At 31.6% G+C, this 16371-nt stretch overlaps 1 protein-coding gene and 1 long non-coding RNA gene across 6 annotated transcripts; one reads left to right on the top strand and one right to left on the bottom strand.

Annotated features, from left to right (window-relative positions):
• The first annotated feature begins 30 nt into the window (after window positions 1–30).
• Window positions 31–12996, top strand: sim (bHLH transcription factor single-minded). 4 transcript variants are annotated; one of them, XM_015927982.3, is made up of 7 exons: window positions 31–840; window positions 3569–3654; window positions 4484–4573; window positions 6484–7155; window positions 7236–7432; window positions 9422–9528; window positions 11267–12996. In XM_015927982.3, exons 1-7 carry the CDS (start codon window positions 666–668, stop codon window positions 12775–12777), a joined length of 2838 nt encoding a protein of 945 aa, XP_015783468.2. In that variant the 5' UTR covers window positions 31–665; the 3' UTR covers window positions 12778–12996. The 4 variants fall into 4 exon arrangements, with proteins under 4 accessions (XP_015783468.2, XP_015783469.2, XP_025016386.2 ...); XM_015927983.3 differs by lacking the exons at window positions 31–840; window positions 3569–3654; window positions 4484–4573 and adding an exon at window positions 5550–6352; XM_025160618.2 differs by lacking the exons at window positions 31–840; window positions 3569–3654; window positions 4484–4573 and adding an exon at window positions 5565–5751.
• On the bottom strand, window positions 12976–15805 carry LOC107361213 (uncharacterized). 2 transcript variants are annotated; one of them, XR_001568472.3, is made up of 4 exons: window positions 15328–15805; window positions 14529–14590; window positions 14070–14446; window positions 12976–13969 (listed from the first exon to the last, which is right to left on the bottom strand). It is a non-coding gene; the product is annotated as an uncharacterized LOC107361213 (long non-coding RNA). The 2 variants fall into 2 exon arrangements; XR_016197941.1 differs by having other exon boundaries at window positions 14529–14714; window positions 15328–15793.
• Between the last annotated feature and the right edge of the window lie 566 nt (window positions 15806–16371).

Below are 16371 nucleotides of genomic sequence, written 5' to 3' on the forward strand. Positions count from 1 at the left end.
GACTCAATGATGTTAACCTTATGCTGCTCCAACTTCAACTTCAACTCAACAAACCAAACCATTTTTTACACCAATGTATTGAACGCCTTTTTGGCAACCCACTTCACTTTGATCCTCCTTCATCTCCACCTTATCCTCCTCCTTTTTATCCCTTTCACTGTTCAATTATGATCAACACAAAGACAACAACAACATACCTTTCCAACCCTGTGATATCCAACCCTGTAAAGAGTGTAAATTTTGTTCTCGACAACTTTTTTCTTCTTTCTCATTGCTTGCTTACCATTTTAAATGAAATCATTTGCACCTTTTGTTTTCCCAATTATTATAGTCAATTGTATGCCCAGTAAAGGCCTAAAATACTAACATTTAACTGATTTTACTTGGAGTTCAATGAGAAATCCATTCAACAATTCAATCTAATTCATTTTAAACAGTTTGACTTGAAATAATTTCCAGTGTTTTTGCCCTTTCCTGCCTTGGATTAGGCCTACAAAGTGTAAACAAACTACCAATGTTTTTGTGATCTCAACATCTTGTCCAACAATCACCACTACTCTAACATAATCATCGTTCTCGTAACAATTAATCTGCCATCTTAAATTAAATACTTAAATGTAAAACAAATTGTTCCTAGTGATCCTCTTCCCTCTGTGTGTTCAAAAATGAAGGAAAAGTCTAAAAATGCAGCTCGGACTCGCCGAGAAAAGGAAAATGCTGAATTTCTTGAACTTGGTAAACTGTTGCCATTACCATCAGCAATTACTGGACAATTGGATAAAGCATCAATAATTAGATTAACCACTTCGTATCTCAAGATTCGCAATGTTTTCCCCGATGGTGAGTTTCTATTTTTTTTAGTTTCCAATCCCAATGATGATCATTGTTTTATGTTTACCCAACATTACCATTTTTTGAGAGTCACTGTCCTTGTTTCATAGATTTCAATTGACTTTCCGAATTAAACTCAACAGTTTGTTCAAAATTAAATCCAACCTTACACATTAACCTTTAACTAAATTGATATAAATCCAAACTCCCAATACAATTGATACATTGAATGAAAGGTACAGCAAAATTGGCCAACAAGAGGCATTAAACATTTACATAATTAACCATAAATATCACAATAACAATACTAAAAGCCTTGTGTTTACCTTTGAATCTAGTTAACTCCTTATGTTAACTGTAAGTCCATCTAGCAACATTATCATCCCAATAAATTGATTATTCAAATACTATTGACCATTTGTTGAACCCAACAAGTTGACCCAACAGCAAGATTAATTGTCGTGTTAAGCGTGTCATTACATTTCAATGTAAATCACATTCTGGTCAAACTGTATCTCAATAGGAACCACACACATGGACAAGGTTTAAAACAAAAGGACAATCAATCATAAAGTATTAGTAAACCATAATGTTGATCAAAAAAAAGCTAAAACTAGCCACACTTCAAATTAGCATGAAACCATCATTTGACCAAACCAATAATTATAAAGCAAACATTGACCCGTTCCAAATCATTACCTTTACCAATCATTAATCTAGTCAATCAAATGGTTTAATTTTTGGCAACATATGATTTCAAGTTTCTTTATTGTCAACAATTAACATTGAAAAACCAGCAACATTACAAATGATGAAAAGATGCAACAATCGGACACTTTTTACACCATAAGCTGTAACCCAAGGATAAGACTGGATAACAATGTTATCTTGTTAACACTGATTCTTAGTACAATTTAATCGGATTAACATTAATCTAGGAAACTTGTACAAACCTTAATCATTACCAAAACAGGCACAAAAAGCCTGGAAAAGGAACCACAAAAACCAAACATTAACCTTTCATTAGACTCAATGAGATCATTTCAATAAGGTTAAACCATTGAAAACAAATCGATGAAAAAAAAGTGACTGACAATTGAAAAGGCGTCAAAATTAAATGCTAATGTTAACATGAAAAATGGTTACAAGTAAATATTGATGATATTTTAACCAATATTTGTTGATTGTTACAACAATTATAATCGGAAATGAGGCACTTTCAAGTTGAACCTTATAATCAATTGTCCCTTGTTACCCAAAAGTGTATTTGAATAACATTACAAGAAGTGATTGAATAGCAACTGAATATGATATTTTCATTTACAGGGTGTTACAATATAAACATGTGTCCATTTACAGGGTTTAATGGTGTCGGTTAAGTTGCTTTTTTTGTGTACAAATTTATAATTTGTTAAAGGTAAACATTTACAAATGAAATTGTATAATAAAATAGAAGTAGCTGTGAATGCTGGAATAGTTTGGCTTCTCATTTCAGGGAAGAAGCCAGGAGAAAAGTTATTGAAACGATTTAATGGCTAAAAATGGGCAAAAAGCCGGTTGACACTGATCTTGACATATTTTGTTTGCTTTTCATTCCTTCTTCTTCTTCCCTATTCAACCTTAATTTGTTGATTGAACGGCAAACTGAAGATGAATGATGTTAGAGATGAAAATGATGAAGCCTTTTTTTTCTGCATCTTTTTTCATTTTCCTTCAAATTCATAGAGATTGAAACGGAAATGTTTCTTTCAACCTTTAAGGTAACCTTATGCTTGGTCAGAGTAAAGATGAATCTGATAATGAAGATGCTGTTGATGAAGATAATTGTTGGATCAAGATGATAATATTGATGAAGAATGAGAAGAGAAAAAACAATTTTCTTTGTCAAGCCCACTTGAGCCCTGATTTTTACCCATTGATTTGTATCATGCTTTTTGTGCTTCTTGAAAGAGCCAAGCTAAATCAGATTTAAGCTTGTTCAAGAGATGTTCAACAATGATGATAATAATGATGATAATGATTGTTACTGGCTTACTGAAATGTTTTTTTCCTCTTTAGTTGATTTTTATATAAAAAAACCACTAAAAGTCTTGAACATTTTTCCTCCTCTTTTCAGCATCTTCCTCATCATTATTTCAATAGGGGCTCTTATATCAATATTATTGATGTCGAGTGAGAAAAGGATGAGAAAAAAATGTCCAACGAAATTATCGACAATTTCTTCGCAAGAAATCTCAAGTGAAATGTATTTTGGTCACTTTTTGTGGTTCAATTGAATGGTCATTAGTTAAAGTCGCATTTTCAGTGTTTCATTGTGATAGACTTGTGTTTAGTCCTTTGTGCATATCTTTTTACCTGTTTGAATGTAAAATGAAAGTCCAATTTCAATGTAACTTTTTTGCTTATTCATTGAGATCTGAAATTGTAATCACAGAGAAAGAAAAGAATCAACAAATCAATCAATTTGATTGTTTCCTTCAATCTCTAGTTATAGATGAAAATGATTATAATGAATGGGGATGAAACCAGAAAACGTTGAAAACGCCTTTTCAATTTCAAACCTACCAATTGAAAGATTGACGTTCAACATTAACATTGAAATTTCGTATTACGATTAACTAAAATTAACATTAATTTTGATGGGTTAATTTGCTTGTAATCATTTGCCATGGAAATTTAATGCAAAACCTTTTCCTTTATCCAATTGATTCTCATTCAGATACTTTTGTCTTTTCAGGTTTAGGTGATGGTTGGGGAACAAGACCTTCACCTGATGGTTCATTAAAGTTTGCAATCAAGGAATTGGGTCAACATCTATTAAAGGTGAGCTTCCAATATTGTCATTTTCATTGAACTTTCAGTTTTTCCAATTTCTATTCATTTCCATATTGAATTGACTTTCAATTACCTTTGATTTTCAACTAAATTTTTGTAATCCAAATCTATTCAAATGATTCCAAAGTGTTTCATGTTTTGTGTCCACATTTGAATTTTGTTTTGTTGAACAAAAATAAGCTCAAACTGGAAACTCAATCAATCAAACAACAGCAAATGTCAAACCTAAAACTTAAAACACTGAACGTGATTAAGCATATCTTCATTTTTCATCTCTCATCATCATCATCATCATCCTTTTTCCCACCTTCAATTGTGCTTTATGTTTACCAATTTTTACCCATTTTTTGCTTCCAACTCTTACTTTTGATTTGTCTTCACAGTTTTTTTTTCATCGTTTTTCCTCTCTTTCTGTTTACATCTTGATTAATATTACAATTAGCAGCACAATTATCACACTAATTTAACAATAATTATGAATGTAATCCCAAGTAATTATTAATATTCACACTTGAGAATTGAATGAGCCGAGATTTCCATGTTGATGATTCATTTAAAGAGAGTGAAAAAAAAGATGAAAAAAAGTGAAGATTCACTTCAGTTTAAATCTAATTTGTTGCATCCAATTAATTGTATCTCTGTACTTGTAATTAGTTCAATATTCAAGTTGAAATTAAGTTTAGTTGAAACTCTCATTAAAAAATGATTAAAGATTTTTCAATTTACTAATTATTCAACAATTGGACAATTGAAAATCTTAAACATTTGCTATGTAAATCAACCTAATTTTTATCATTGCTTTGGTTTCTTTCAACAGACTTTAGATGCTTTTGTATTTGTTGCTGCTTCTGATGGCAAAGTTATGTACATTTCAGAGACTGCATCAACTCATTTGGGATTATCTCAGGTAAATATCATTTTTAAATTCAAATTGTTTCATTGAAGTTTCAATGAGAAACTTTTCATGTTTAATTGAGGTAATAATGATAATGATGATTTTGTACTTGAAAATGGTTAAACCTTTTTTATATTCATCATCATGTTGCACTCCAATTACTGATCATAATTTGTTTTTGTCTTGATGATCAACTTTAATTGGATTGTCTTAATAAGAAGGTTACCATTTAATAATAATGATGTTAACAATTGAATTAGTGATGGTAAGTCTATCAATAATTATCATCATTTAGTAATTGCAAATCAAAAAGGTTGATTCTAGTTGAGAAAAGGCTTGCATTGAAATGAGAAATGGCTATGAATAATTGAAAACTGATGAGGAGAAGCAATAATATCAAAGGTTTATCCAATGTGTGAAAAATTGAATAAATTGACTTGAACTTGAAGTTGAATATTGTCGCTAAATAGACGTTTATAGCTTGGAAATTGCGAGATGGCAAAAGCCAGAAAAGGTTGAAGTTTCACTGTCAATTGGCTGGGTTGGACCGATGAGTAAAAGCTGTTTAAGATGACTTGAATCACAATGTAATAATCCCAAGTAAATTTGTTGAATCCTGAATAATCAAGGCTTTACATTGAGGATAATAAAGCATTTAAGCGTCAAGGTTGGCAAAGTGTTCAGGTTAAGGTCAAGTGAAAATGAACAGAAACAAGTGATAATGATAAATAATAGGAGTTAATAAAATGATAATTGTTATTAGTAAACATTACCACTGTAAGTCGGTAAGGTTAATGAGTGTTTTCACAGTAAAACAACAGAAAAAAGGTTAAATTATTGAAGAGAAACTGATGAGAATGAATTTACTTTGAAAAAAAGCTTGACAAGGTTTATTAAGAAAAGGCAAAATCGTTGGTTGGTCCATTCAGGTAACTAAGGGTAACTGTTGAGATTAAGAGTAAAGCGGTTAGCTTGAAGGTATAAAAACAAGCCAACATGGATCAGTTGAATTTCAATCAACTGAAACAAGTTACAATAAAATTATTAAGATGAAGATGATTTCTCAAATTTAGTGTATAATTGGATTGTTAATCGAAAAATTTACCTCTAATTGTTTAGGTTGACCAGAGAGGACAATTTTCGAGGTTTAACTTTAACCTGATTTTCAGACTGATTGATTGGTTTATCTGGTGTGATATTTAATTTTGCTGTTTTTTTTTTGCAAATCATTCGCGCTCTTTCAATATGGCTGCATATTAAACTTGCTTTATTTTTACATTTTTGTTGTTTTTTGCTGTTGTTTGGTTTTTACTTTTCATTAAGACAATCAATTTTCGTTGTTTTATTATTATTATTTGTTATTGTGCTTGTTATAGACTATCAACTAATCAATCATCATTCATCTTTTAAAGTGTTTAACTTTGATATATCAAAGTGTCTGAAGATGCTTATTATTGCCTACTACAACTTGTTGATGACCCTTAACCCATCATCTCACTATCCAGGGTTACTGTTTTTGTTTTGTGTATTGCTATACCTTCTGACCTTTTCTGTTTACCATTTTGATACAGAAGATGGTGAAGGTTAACTTGAATCTGGTTAATTATAATTGATAAAATATCCGGTTTTCCCTTTCGTTCACATTTGACCTCAAATTGACCGTAAAAATAATAATTATAAATGCTAAAGGTTAAAGTGAGAGGGACCATTTTTTTCCAAGATTTACTGGTACTAAGGCGATAAATGAGATAAACTTCCAAGAACAATGAATTGTTCACTTCTGACTTTAAGGTTTTCTTTTTTTACATTTTGTGTGTCAAAAAGCTTTCACTCTTCTGACAATATTGATACCAACTCATGACGAAGCATTTACTTGGAAAATGATTTGTTAATTGTTTCTTTCTCTTTCTTTCCTTTCTCAGGTTGAATTGACTGGTAACGGAATTTACGAGTATATCCATTCCGATGATCATGATGAAATGGCTCAAGTATTGAGTTTAACATCCGAGGAAACGGCAAAACTTCGATCTCTTGTTATGTCATCTCGACATTCATCTCAATCAGCAGCCTCCTCAACATCAACCTTTCCCCTTTCATCCAACCAATCAAGCTCACCAACATGTTTACATCATTTAGCATCATCATCAACATCAACACCAACCATATCAACAGCAACATCAACAACGCCAACACCATCAACAAATTTGACTGGATCAAATCTGGATCATTCTTCATCAATACCAACTACAGTAGCAACTGTAACTGCAATACCAGGCCTTACAGTGACACCAACAGCAACAACTCTGCCAACAACCCCATCAATCCATTTGTCATCCTCACCTTGCTCATCATCCTCATCTTCACTATCATCTCTCTCTTCATCTTTATCCTCTTCCTCTTCCTCCTCATCTTCCTCATCTTCTACCTCTTCCTCCTCTTCACTACAATTATCCTCTCAAACATCGGCCACAACAGCCGATGGACAACCTTGTTGCTATTCAAATTCCAATTTTGAATTCCAACGATCTTTTTTTCTTCGCATGAAATGCATCCTAGCTAAACGGAATGCCGGTTTAACATCCAACGGTTACAAGGTAAAACTGTCTACAAGAAATTGTTGTCAAAGCAAATAAAATAATATTTACCTTTTTTAATAAACTTTTCTTACTTGCAGGTGATACATTGCAGTGGCTACTTAAAAGTGCGAGTTTTCAATGTTGACGGTCTAAATGAAACCCCTTTCCAAAATATGGGTCTTTGTGCTGTTGGTCATTCACTTTCACCTTCCGGAATAACGGACATTAAAATGTACAATAACATGTTCATGTTTCGAGCAAGTCTTGACTTTAGACTCATATTTCTCGATCAAAGGTAAAGAACAAATTTCAAGCGATTAACAATCAATATTTAGTGCTATTACACTTTTCACCACAAATCAAATCAAACCTAGCAAGAAAGGAAAATGATTTACAAAAATTCCATCATCACCATTAAATTAAAAGTGTTACAAAATTATCGGCTTTTTTACAATTGTAAAATTAACCGTAAAGGTGAAGTTTAAATTTATTTATAAAATGAAAGTGCAATTTTCACAAGAAAAGTAATTCAATCCATTTCGATATTAAATCACAATCTTATGATAAATCAATTAGATGTATCCAAATACACACACATCTACACTTGTTAGTTATTGTGATTATTTGCTCTGTTACAATAAATGATTACAATTTAACTTTCAAGTCAATGATTTAGTCAAGGATTGTAGGAAACAAAAATAATAACAGTAATGATAATGATAATAATAGTTATGATAAAACCTAAAAAATTGAGAGTAAGAAAGTAACTCAAAAAGGTTGAAGAGGATTTTGAGGCTAAATAATATGAAGCTAGCAAAAATGATGAACAAGATGAACAAGATGAAGAGAGAGAGAGAGAGAGGAAAATAGAATCGATTTGTGAATAAAGAATGATGATAATGATGATTGAAAGAAAGGAAAGAAGAGAAAGTGATGATGATGATGATAAAGATGAGGTTGAAGATGAAGATGATGAGTTACATTGAGAACCTATAGAGAAAGGTAACAATTCATTGCATCCTATAACAAGATTTTCAATAATCTTGCTCTTCCTTCCAAATATTCATCTTCTTTCATGATTATCTCCTTTTGTTATAGGTTTTACCAGGTTGGTGATAAGTTAGCCTAAGGTCATTCAGAATCAGATGAATGATCATTTAGCAACTTATTAATATAACCGAGTATTTAAAGCTCTTGGCAATGAGAAAGATGAGTTAATCAATGAATCAATCATGACGACGACTCATCATATTGTTTGTGTTATTGAAATATCAGGAAAAAAATAGTAAACATTTAAGATTTCATTTTTACCTGGAAACTGCCTTTTCCACTTTCTTTGGCTTTCATTACCTTAATGGTGTTTCCCATTCATTGAGATCTTTATTAATTGACTAAATCCGATTACCAATTGTTGAAATTGATTTGAAAAATGAACAAAATTCTTGACAATTGAGATACAATTGAAAAGATTATTATTCAATTTTTTCAGGTCCAACCCAGAGATTGAAAGTGATTAATCAATTAACTTTTTGTTTCCCATTGAAAGCAATTCTTTGAAATGATCAACGAAAATGTTTCTAATCATTTCAAATTACCTTTTAAATGTAAAATAGCACATTAACATTTGGTTAATTGTATGTTGATAGAGAGATAATAATTTGCTGTTGATCATTGTTACTATTTAACACTTACTGTTTGATTGATTAAACTGGCCTTTTTATTGTGCTTTTGTATACTTAAGTCTGGGAAAGTGATTCAGTGATTCAATTTGTTTCATGATTTAATCGTTTAGTAAGCAATCTAATTGTTAACAATTTAAAGGTTCAAGTGCACAAGAGTTACATCTGTAGCTGTTCACACTTGGAGGTCAAAATGTGTGTTATTAATACACAATATTTGAAAAGGTTAATTGAAAGCAAATCTCACGAGGATGTTGAGTATCATTAGTTGCAATCAATTTGGATTAACAATTTCAATTTTCAATGTTGACTACAAAGAAAAGTACAATTAAGAAATCATTTTTTTGCCTACAAAAGTGGGAAAATTAAATTCAGTTAATTTAGTGATTAACATGAAAACCTTTGAAAAGTGTTGAATTGTAATTTTAAATGAAACATTTTCACTTGTAAATTGAGCAAATACTTTGTTTCACTCTCTGTTTGTTTTGGCTTTTCATGTTTACCTATTTTTTTGTCAACTCTTGAAATTGAAATGTATATTAAATGTATATTAATGATTATGATTATGAAAAATATAATTTTATCCTTTTTCTTTATCATTACAGAGTCAAAGAGCTGATGGGCTATGAAGTTCAAGAATTGATAGAGAAGACAATTTACCAATATATTCACTATAATGATCAACAATCAATGAGCTTTGCTCATAAAAAATGTAAGTATCATCTTATCATCATAATGACAATTTAGACAAATGCTGTATATTTAGTTAAAAGTGAATACTTTGATTTGCATATTTAAACGTAATCTGTGCTTTTTACTTTAGTCAAGACCTTTTTTTGGGCCTTTTGGAGCCTATTCATCCTCTAAGTGTTAACGTTTTCTTGATCCTTTTCAATTGTTATTATTGTCATTATGATTGTTTAAGATTTGTAAACAAATGATGACAATCAATGAATGAAATTTAACAAAAAATGAGCAATTCCTTTGCAAAGATCATCATCATCAACTATCTTTGTTTGTTATTATCAACTGTTAGTGAACAAAGTTAACAGTTTATAATATTGATTTGCATATGCATCAGATCAACACCATTTTGTCAGCAACAATAATCATTAAATCAAATGGTTCATCGTTTATCTTCATTAAAATCAATCGAATCTCTTCATCTCATGTTTTCCTCATCTTATTTGATGGTTCCTTTCAATAGCTACAGAGTGAAATCAATTGCTAAGAAATGGAGGAAACTCCAAAAATTAGAAAGCCTAAAATCCTATTTAATTGTTGAACTGATTGTTTTTAACCTTGATTTGAAGATTACAATTATTTGTCCAAGATGATGAAAATAATATTAATTTATCCGTTTAAAATGATTAAGCTTTGAACAATATTTACTCAGTTTAAATGGGAAAATGTTGAATAAAGTATTAAGATATTTAATCTAAGGATAGATGTAGTTTAAAATTTGTCATTTGCTGTTAAATCTAGTCTGTTCCGTTGTTAACCTTAATCCGTAAGATTTACTTGAATTATGGACAGTTTTGCTCTTGATTTTGGTGATGGGTTGAAAATTATATTCAATCGTAACTAACATTTTATCGAAGAAAGGTAAACAGATGATAAACTTACAGTTATAATTTATTGCTCCTCTTTTGTCATAGATGCTGTCCTTGGAAGAAGAGTCACTAAATTATGATTGTGATGATAAAACTCATTCATTTATATCTTTTCTTGTCCTCAGTAATTACAGTTAACCATGATTTAGCTTTATTTGTATTTCATTTTTTTTTCTTTCCATTTCTATTCTCATCAGAATCTTGTCGACATTGTAAAGGTGGAGAGCAATGATTGAGGAAAAGCGTGACATTTGATCAGGATTTAAATTGTCGACAGCGAAAACCAATTGATCTGTTTTCATCATGCTTGATTATCATTCAGTATCAATATTCAAAGATCTAGAAGTTTTCCAATCGTTTGTTTCTCAGACAAATGATATAAATTTAGAGGAAAGAGAATCATCTGAAAATGATGTTAAAGTAAAGCCAATAGTAAAGTGCAGGAAAGCGAATAAATTGACTTACTAATTAAAACGTGTTTAGTAAACAATTAGTGGTTGAATTACAGTGATTACTGAATGTCCTCCAAAATTGCTGCCCAAGGTTGATATCTGTGAATATTGATGTTGAAATTGAAATTGTTAGATACATTGATCAGAATTGCTAATTTCATTGCTGATTCTTGCTTCACTTTTTGACCGTCAACTTAATGTTGAGGCTCATCAATTTTTTTCTGATAACCATTTTAATATCATTTTAATTTAGTCGATATAAATTATCTTGTTCATTCATTAATTTACTTTCAATACAAATTTTGATGATATGCTGAAAATATTATTTTATGATCAATATTTATGAATAACATTAATTTTTCTTGCTTTTTTCCCTCTCCAACAGTAATTGATAAAGGTCAAGTAACAACCAAATACTATCGCTTTTTGACTAAAAATGGAGGTTGGGTTTGGATGCAAAGCTATGCAACGATTGTTCATAATACACGATCATCACGGCCTCAGTGTATTGTCAGTATTAATTATGTTCTGGGTAAAGTTGAGAAAAGTGATCTTGTCCTTTCAATTGAACAAATTGATTCAAACCATGGAAGCAATAGCAACATTTTACGAGAAACATCAACTAGCAACGGTTCAATCTTGTCATCATCCAATTCGTCCTCCTCTTCATCAGCCTCCTCAATACCAATTTCACGGCCTACTGGTGGCAATCCTAGTACCAATTCCTCTTCATATTTCCAATTAAACGTCAAGAAACCTTGTGCAACCCCATCACCAGGGACAATTGATGGGGTTGCACACAATGCTAGTCCAATGAGCAATTCATCGTCCAACCTTAATCGATCAACCTTGCCTTCACCAACCAATTCAACCACCTTCAATGGTGTTTTTGGTTTATCATCAGATGTATCACCAAACGTTGCAATACAAACTTCATTAGTTCACAACAATTCACTTCTACCTAATAATATACCTCCGACTCCTTTAAGACAAATTACACCCGGCTTGGAACGGTTCAGACCTGAAATGGGAAATCGAGATGCATTTTCTGGTCCAGGAGTGACCAAAGGATCAAATAGAGTTGCTCGTAAAAGACCTTATGCTGTAAGCAATGGATCGGGAAACTCAAATTCATCGGAAACTGGATTAAATGGTTCTCTTGTGGCTAAAACAAATTCATTGCAAACAGCTTCAGGATTAACTTGTGATCCAGAAGAATCAGAGAACAGTTATTATGTATCTGAATCTCATGGTGGTGTGTCGCAGTATAGTGAAGAAGAGACAATTCCATGGGTTGGTTCGGTTATCAGGCCTAATTATCAAGGTTTTGGTTATGATTCTAATTTTGTTCGAAGTGATCTTATGGAGACAACTGAGTATCTAAGCACCTTTGAAGGAGATGAGGATGAAGACGATGAAGAAGAGACTAAATACAATTACAAGGTTAATCATATCAATGATAACTCCAACATTTCTACTCAATTTCACGATCATCAAACTCAAAATAATTTAAGCAATGGACATAATCATCACAACCATCATAACCATAATTTTAATCATCACCATCATCACAGTTCTCTTTCAAATCATCCTTTAGGACAATCCGCAGTACATCCTGTAACAATACAGCAAGTGGGGACAACAAGCCCAGTCTCATACGATCCAATCGAACATCATTATATTCCAACAACGGGTATTCCCATTGATTCGTTTAACGGAGCAAATGTTTATCCAATGTCACCCAAAAAAAGGGTAAACTTTGTGCCCAGTGAGGAGCAACTTTTAAATGAACAATATCAAACCTCTCCAAATGCATTTGAAAGTTTGGTTCACAATCACAGTCATAATCATCATCAGCTTCCACTTCATCATGGTCAGATTCATCAGCAATGGTAGCGATCATCAAGTTTGATCTTTTTTTTTGTAAAACTTTTCTTCCAAGTAAACATCTTCTGTAAAGGTTTTTATCAGGAAGGGCGGGAGAGAGGAAAGGCGATAATTTAACATTATAAAACATATATTCACCCAAATGAGTAAATAAATTGAAAACTCAAAATTATTTGTCAAAGCGATGCATAAAGAAATGAATTAAACTTTTCTTTCTTAAAATTTCAATTTTATTTTACTGATTACTATTTATGGGTCCATTTTTTTCTAATAATATTTGATCAAATTGATACTTTCACCAAGCTTTCAGTTGAACGTAATAGCACAATAGTAGATTAATTTAATAATAAGCTGTATGCACTTTTCAGAGATTTTCAGAGAAAGACATATTAATTAACTCTTCAATGGAATCAAGGCATGAAGGTTGCATTGACACAATTATATTGTCAACTTGATCAGCTTAATGAACACACAGTGTTACATTGAACTTTCAACAATGATGATAATGTGATCATTTGTTACATTTTACCTCTTCTATTACGGTATCCATCAATAGACACGCGATTACTGTTCTCGTTAATAAAGCCAAGTTCGTGTTAACTCGTCGTGTTTTCCTTACGTGTGGCCTCACAGCAGGAAATTTGTATTTAAATAAACAACATTGTCCATTATGATTCTCATGCTTTTTTCCCTCCTTCCAAATGTACACTCTACTTGCCAGTGGAATCTTTGAATAGCTTTGGGTGAATATTATCTCAGGCTGAAGAAGCAGAGTATAAAGATGATTATTTCATCCTATATGCTTGGGTGATATACTTGATACTGAAATATCAGGCAATTCCATTTCAAGTTTAGAGATGCAAACAGGTTATAAGGCTTGCGCTGAGTATCGTTGCCTGGTAAGGGCATAAGGTGGTGGTAATGGTGAAGATAAGAGTAAAATATGTTTGAAAAAACACCAGTTTAACATGTAAGCCTTTACACCTTGCTTGTTGATTTCTGCATCATCATGATTCTCCTGATCCAATCCAAAAGTAACCAAAATTTCTCAGAATTTGTGTTTTGTTGACTCTTCTGTTTGTATCTTTCCGGATTAACTTGACCATTAAGTAAAGCTTGTGGTTGTCGAACAAAGAATATGATAGTCTTTTCAATCTCCCTCGATTAAATTTTTCAGGGCTTATATTGTTTACCTATCAAACTGAAGATGTTGAGAGGAAGAGAGAAGAGAGAAAAAAGAAGGAATATTAAGAAAAAGAATAAAGGTAAGAGGAAAGGAAAATTCATCTTATGAGGCTTACCGTGTATAGAAGGAAAACATCATCAATCAATGTAAGTTTAAAACTGACTGACCAGAAGTTAACTGATTTTTGTTTACATGAGCGGTTTTCACAGCTTTTCACCAGGCCCGGGTGAGTCTTCTTACTTTGGTAAACATTATTGTTGTATTAACCTATTACAGGTTGCATTACCAAGCCCAGTAGTTTATCTTTCAACATCTCCTTTTAAGCAGCCACCATTGAAATCCATTTTTATTTTATCTTCACTATCATCTTGTTATCCTCCTTTTCTGAGAGAGGTAAAGATGATGCTCTCTATGAAGTTATCTTTTTTTAAATGAGATCAACTTTGCTAATCCTCAGGAATTATGAAAATTTGCACCAAACAATGGAATACACTGCGACAATAAAAAGAGAGTTAACAGTTTAGGGATGCAATACAATGATGAGTTAAATTTAGTTTACATAAATCTTACTTACTTAATGGATGAAGATAACTTGCCCAATAAATTATGATCAAGATGATGATAGGGAAATTAACACTAATTTTAAATTGAATTAATAATGAGATAAATCAAACAATATAAAAGAGCGAGAAAAAAAAACAAACTGCTTCAGCTGATGGTTACCAAAAGCTAATAAGGACATTGCTTGGTTTTAGAGTTACTGTTATTAGAAGAACAAGCTGAGCCCCCGATCATGGCTGATCGTAAATTTCTTTTCACTGAATACAATAAATTCAATCCACATTTAAAGACTCGAACTGTTGATGAAAAATCATTGTCAAAGAGAAAAACTAAAGAATTTTCGTTGATTTTGAGAGTTGTACAGTTACACAGTTACAGAGCACCAGATATTTAACTTACTCTTTGCTAGAAAGACAGTTTTACATAAACTCCTAGCCCAACAATAAACCATCAATCTGAATGAAAAAAAGTTTTTCCCCCAAAGTCAATAGTAAAAGATACGGATTCTGCATTTTTTCCCCTACCCTGTTTAAACGCTGATTTCTCAGTAACCTGAATTCCGAGAAAGCTCTGACTATTTTTCGTAATTGAAGTTCAATCAGGGCTTTCATTCGATGTGAAAATTTTCTTTAGAATCCTTTTAGTTTGGTCACAATCTTCCCGCAAAAATTTCATAGTTTGACTTTATATATTGTATAGATGTATAGATTATTCAAGAAAAATTAAATTGAACACAGATTCTAATCGAAATCAATAATAGACTCTTTCAGGATAATTATTTCCACCTCATATTTTTTGCTACATAATTTTACCTTAGATTCTGGGTCTTCAATTAGAAATGAAGTTTAATCAAGTTCAGGAAGATGACTTCCAAGATCCATAAGATGTGTATTATGATAACATGTTATATCACTTGGTCAGGTAGATTTGATGATTGAGAGACAATAACTTCCAATTGTGGACCATCCATGGGTTACTTGATTACATGTAATAACATTTAATTTACTATTTTATTTTATTTACTTTAGTAGACCTTTTTGATTTTCCTAATTTTTTAGCTCATCGGTTAAAAATTTTAAAAAATTCTTATTGTTATTGTTGTACAGCTTCAGTTAACTTATCACAGAAGAAATGGAAAAACTTGACTATTGGATGCAATTCCTGGATACACAGATTATTCATATTTTACTTGATTCACGATAAAATGAAGATTAGCCGATCTTAATTAAATTAAATTAAATAAAAACACAAAAAATTTCCGAGAAAAAAACACTTAAAACAATAGACTGTTGACCCATCTAGCGGTAAATGAATTGGTTACTGAGCCTTCTTCAAATTGGTTAATGGGAAACTGTTTGCAAGATATTCAATTAATCCTTTTTATTGATAATTAATTTAAACTATGAAACCGAGTAATTGTACTTATTTCCAAATAATGGCTGTCCATCATTTGATATTCATTTCTTTTTATTATACACAAAGCAGCCCATTGTTGAAGTCCATTGATCATGAAGTCAAGTGATGAAACCAAACTTACAAGTATAAGTCTAATCTGACTTGTATAGCCACGATTATCTTTACGATTATTATTTTACTTTGGATTTTCATGTTTCTTCGGTTTGATATGTTAATATATCACGCCATCTTGATCAAGCCGTGTGTCTTGTTAAAGTCGCGTGGCAAGACACCAAAGAAAGTATACGTTTTTTTTACTCCTTCCCATTGTTGAGCTATTTTTTTGTGACTGTGTGTTTATTCCTGTGACTTTCAATCAGAATCAATATGGACTCAGCTCACTGATGATAACAGTAAAAGGTTGCCAAAACCCTGCGGGTGATTTTTGTGTATCCAATTAT

The sequence above is a fragment of the Tetranychus urticae genome, chromosome 1, assembly GCF_039701765.1.
Source record: "Tetranychus urticae isolate SD_2017Ah chromosome 1, NJAU_TeUrti_SD_1.0, whole genome shotgun sequence".
NCBI classification, from domain to species: Eukaryota; Metazoa; Arthropoda; class Arachnida; order Trombidiformes; family Tetranychidae; genus Tetranychus; species Tetranychus urticae.

Excerpts from the sequence above, each read along its gene's own strand:
- sim (XM_015927982.3), top strand. The coding sequence starts at position 666 with ATGAAGGAAAAGTCTAAAAATGCAGCTCGGACTCGCCGAGAAAAGGAA. Across the intron at positions 7,433-9,421 it reads CTCATATTTCTCGATCAAAG|AGTCAAAGAGCTGATGGGCT; the intron begins GTAAAGAACAAA and ends TTATCATTACAG. Across the intron at positions 9,529-11,266 it reads GAGCTTTGCTCATAAAAAAT|TAATTGATAAAGGTCAAGTA; the intron begins GTAAGTATCATC and ends CCTCTCCAACAG.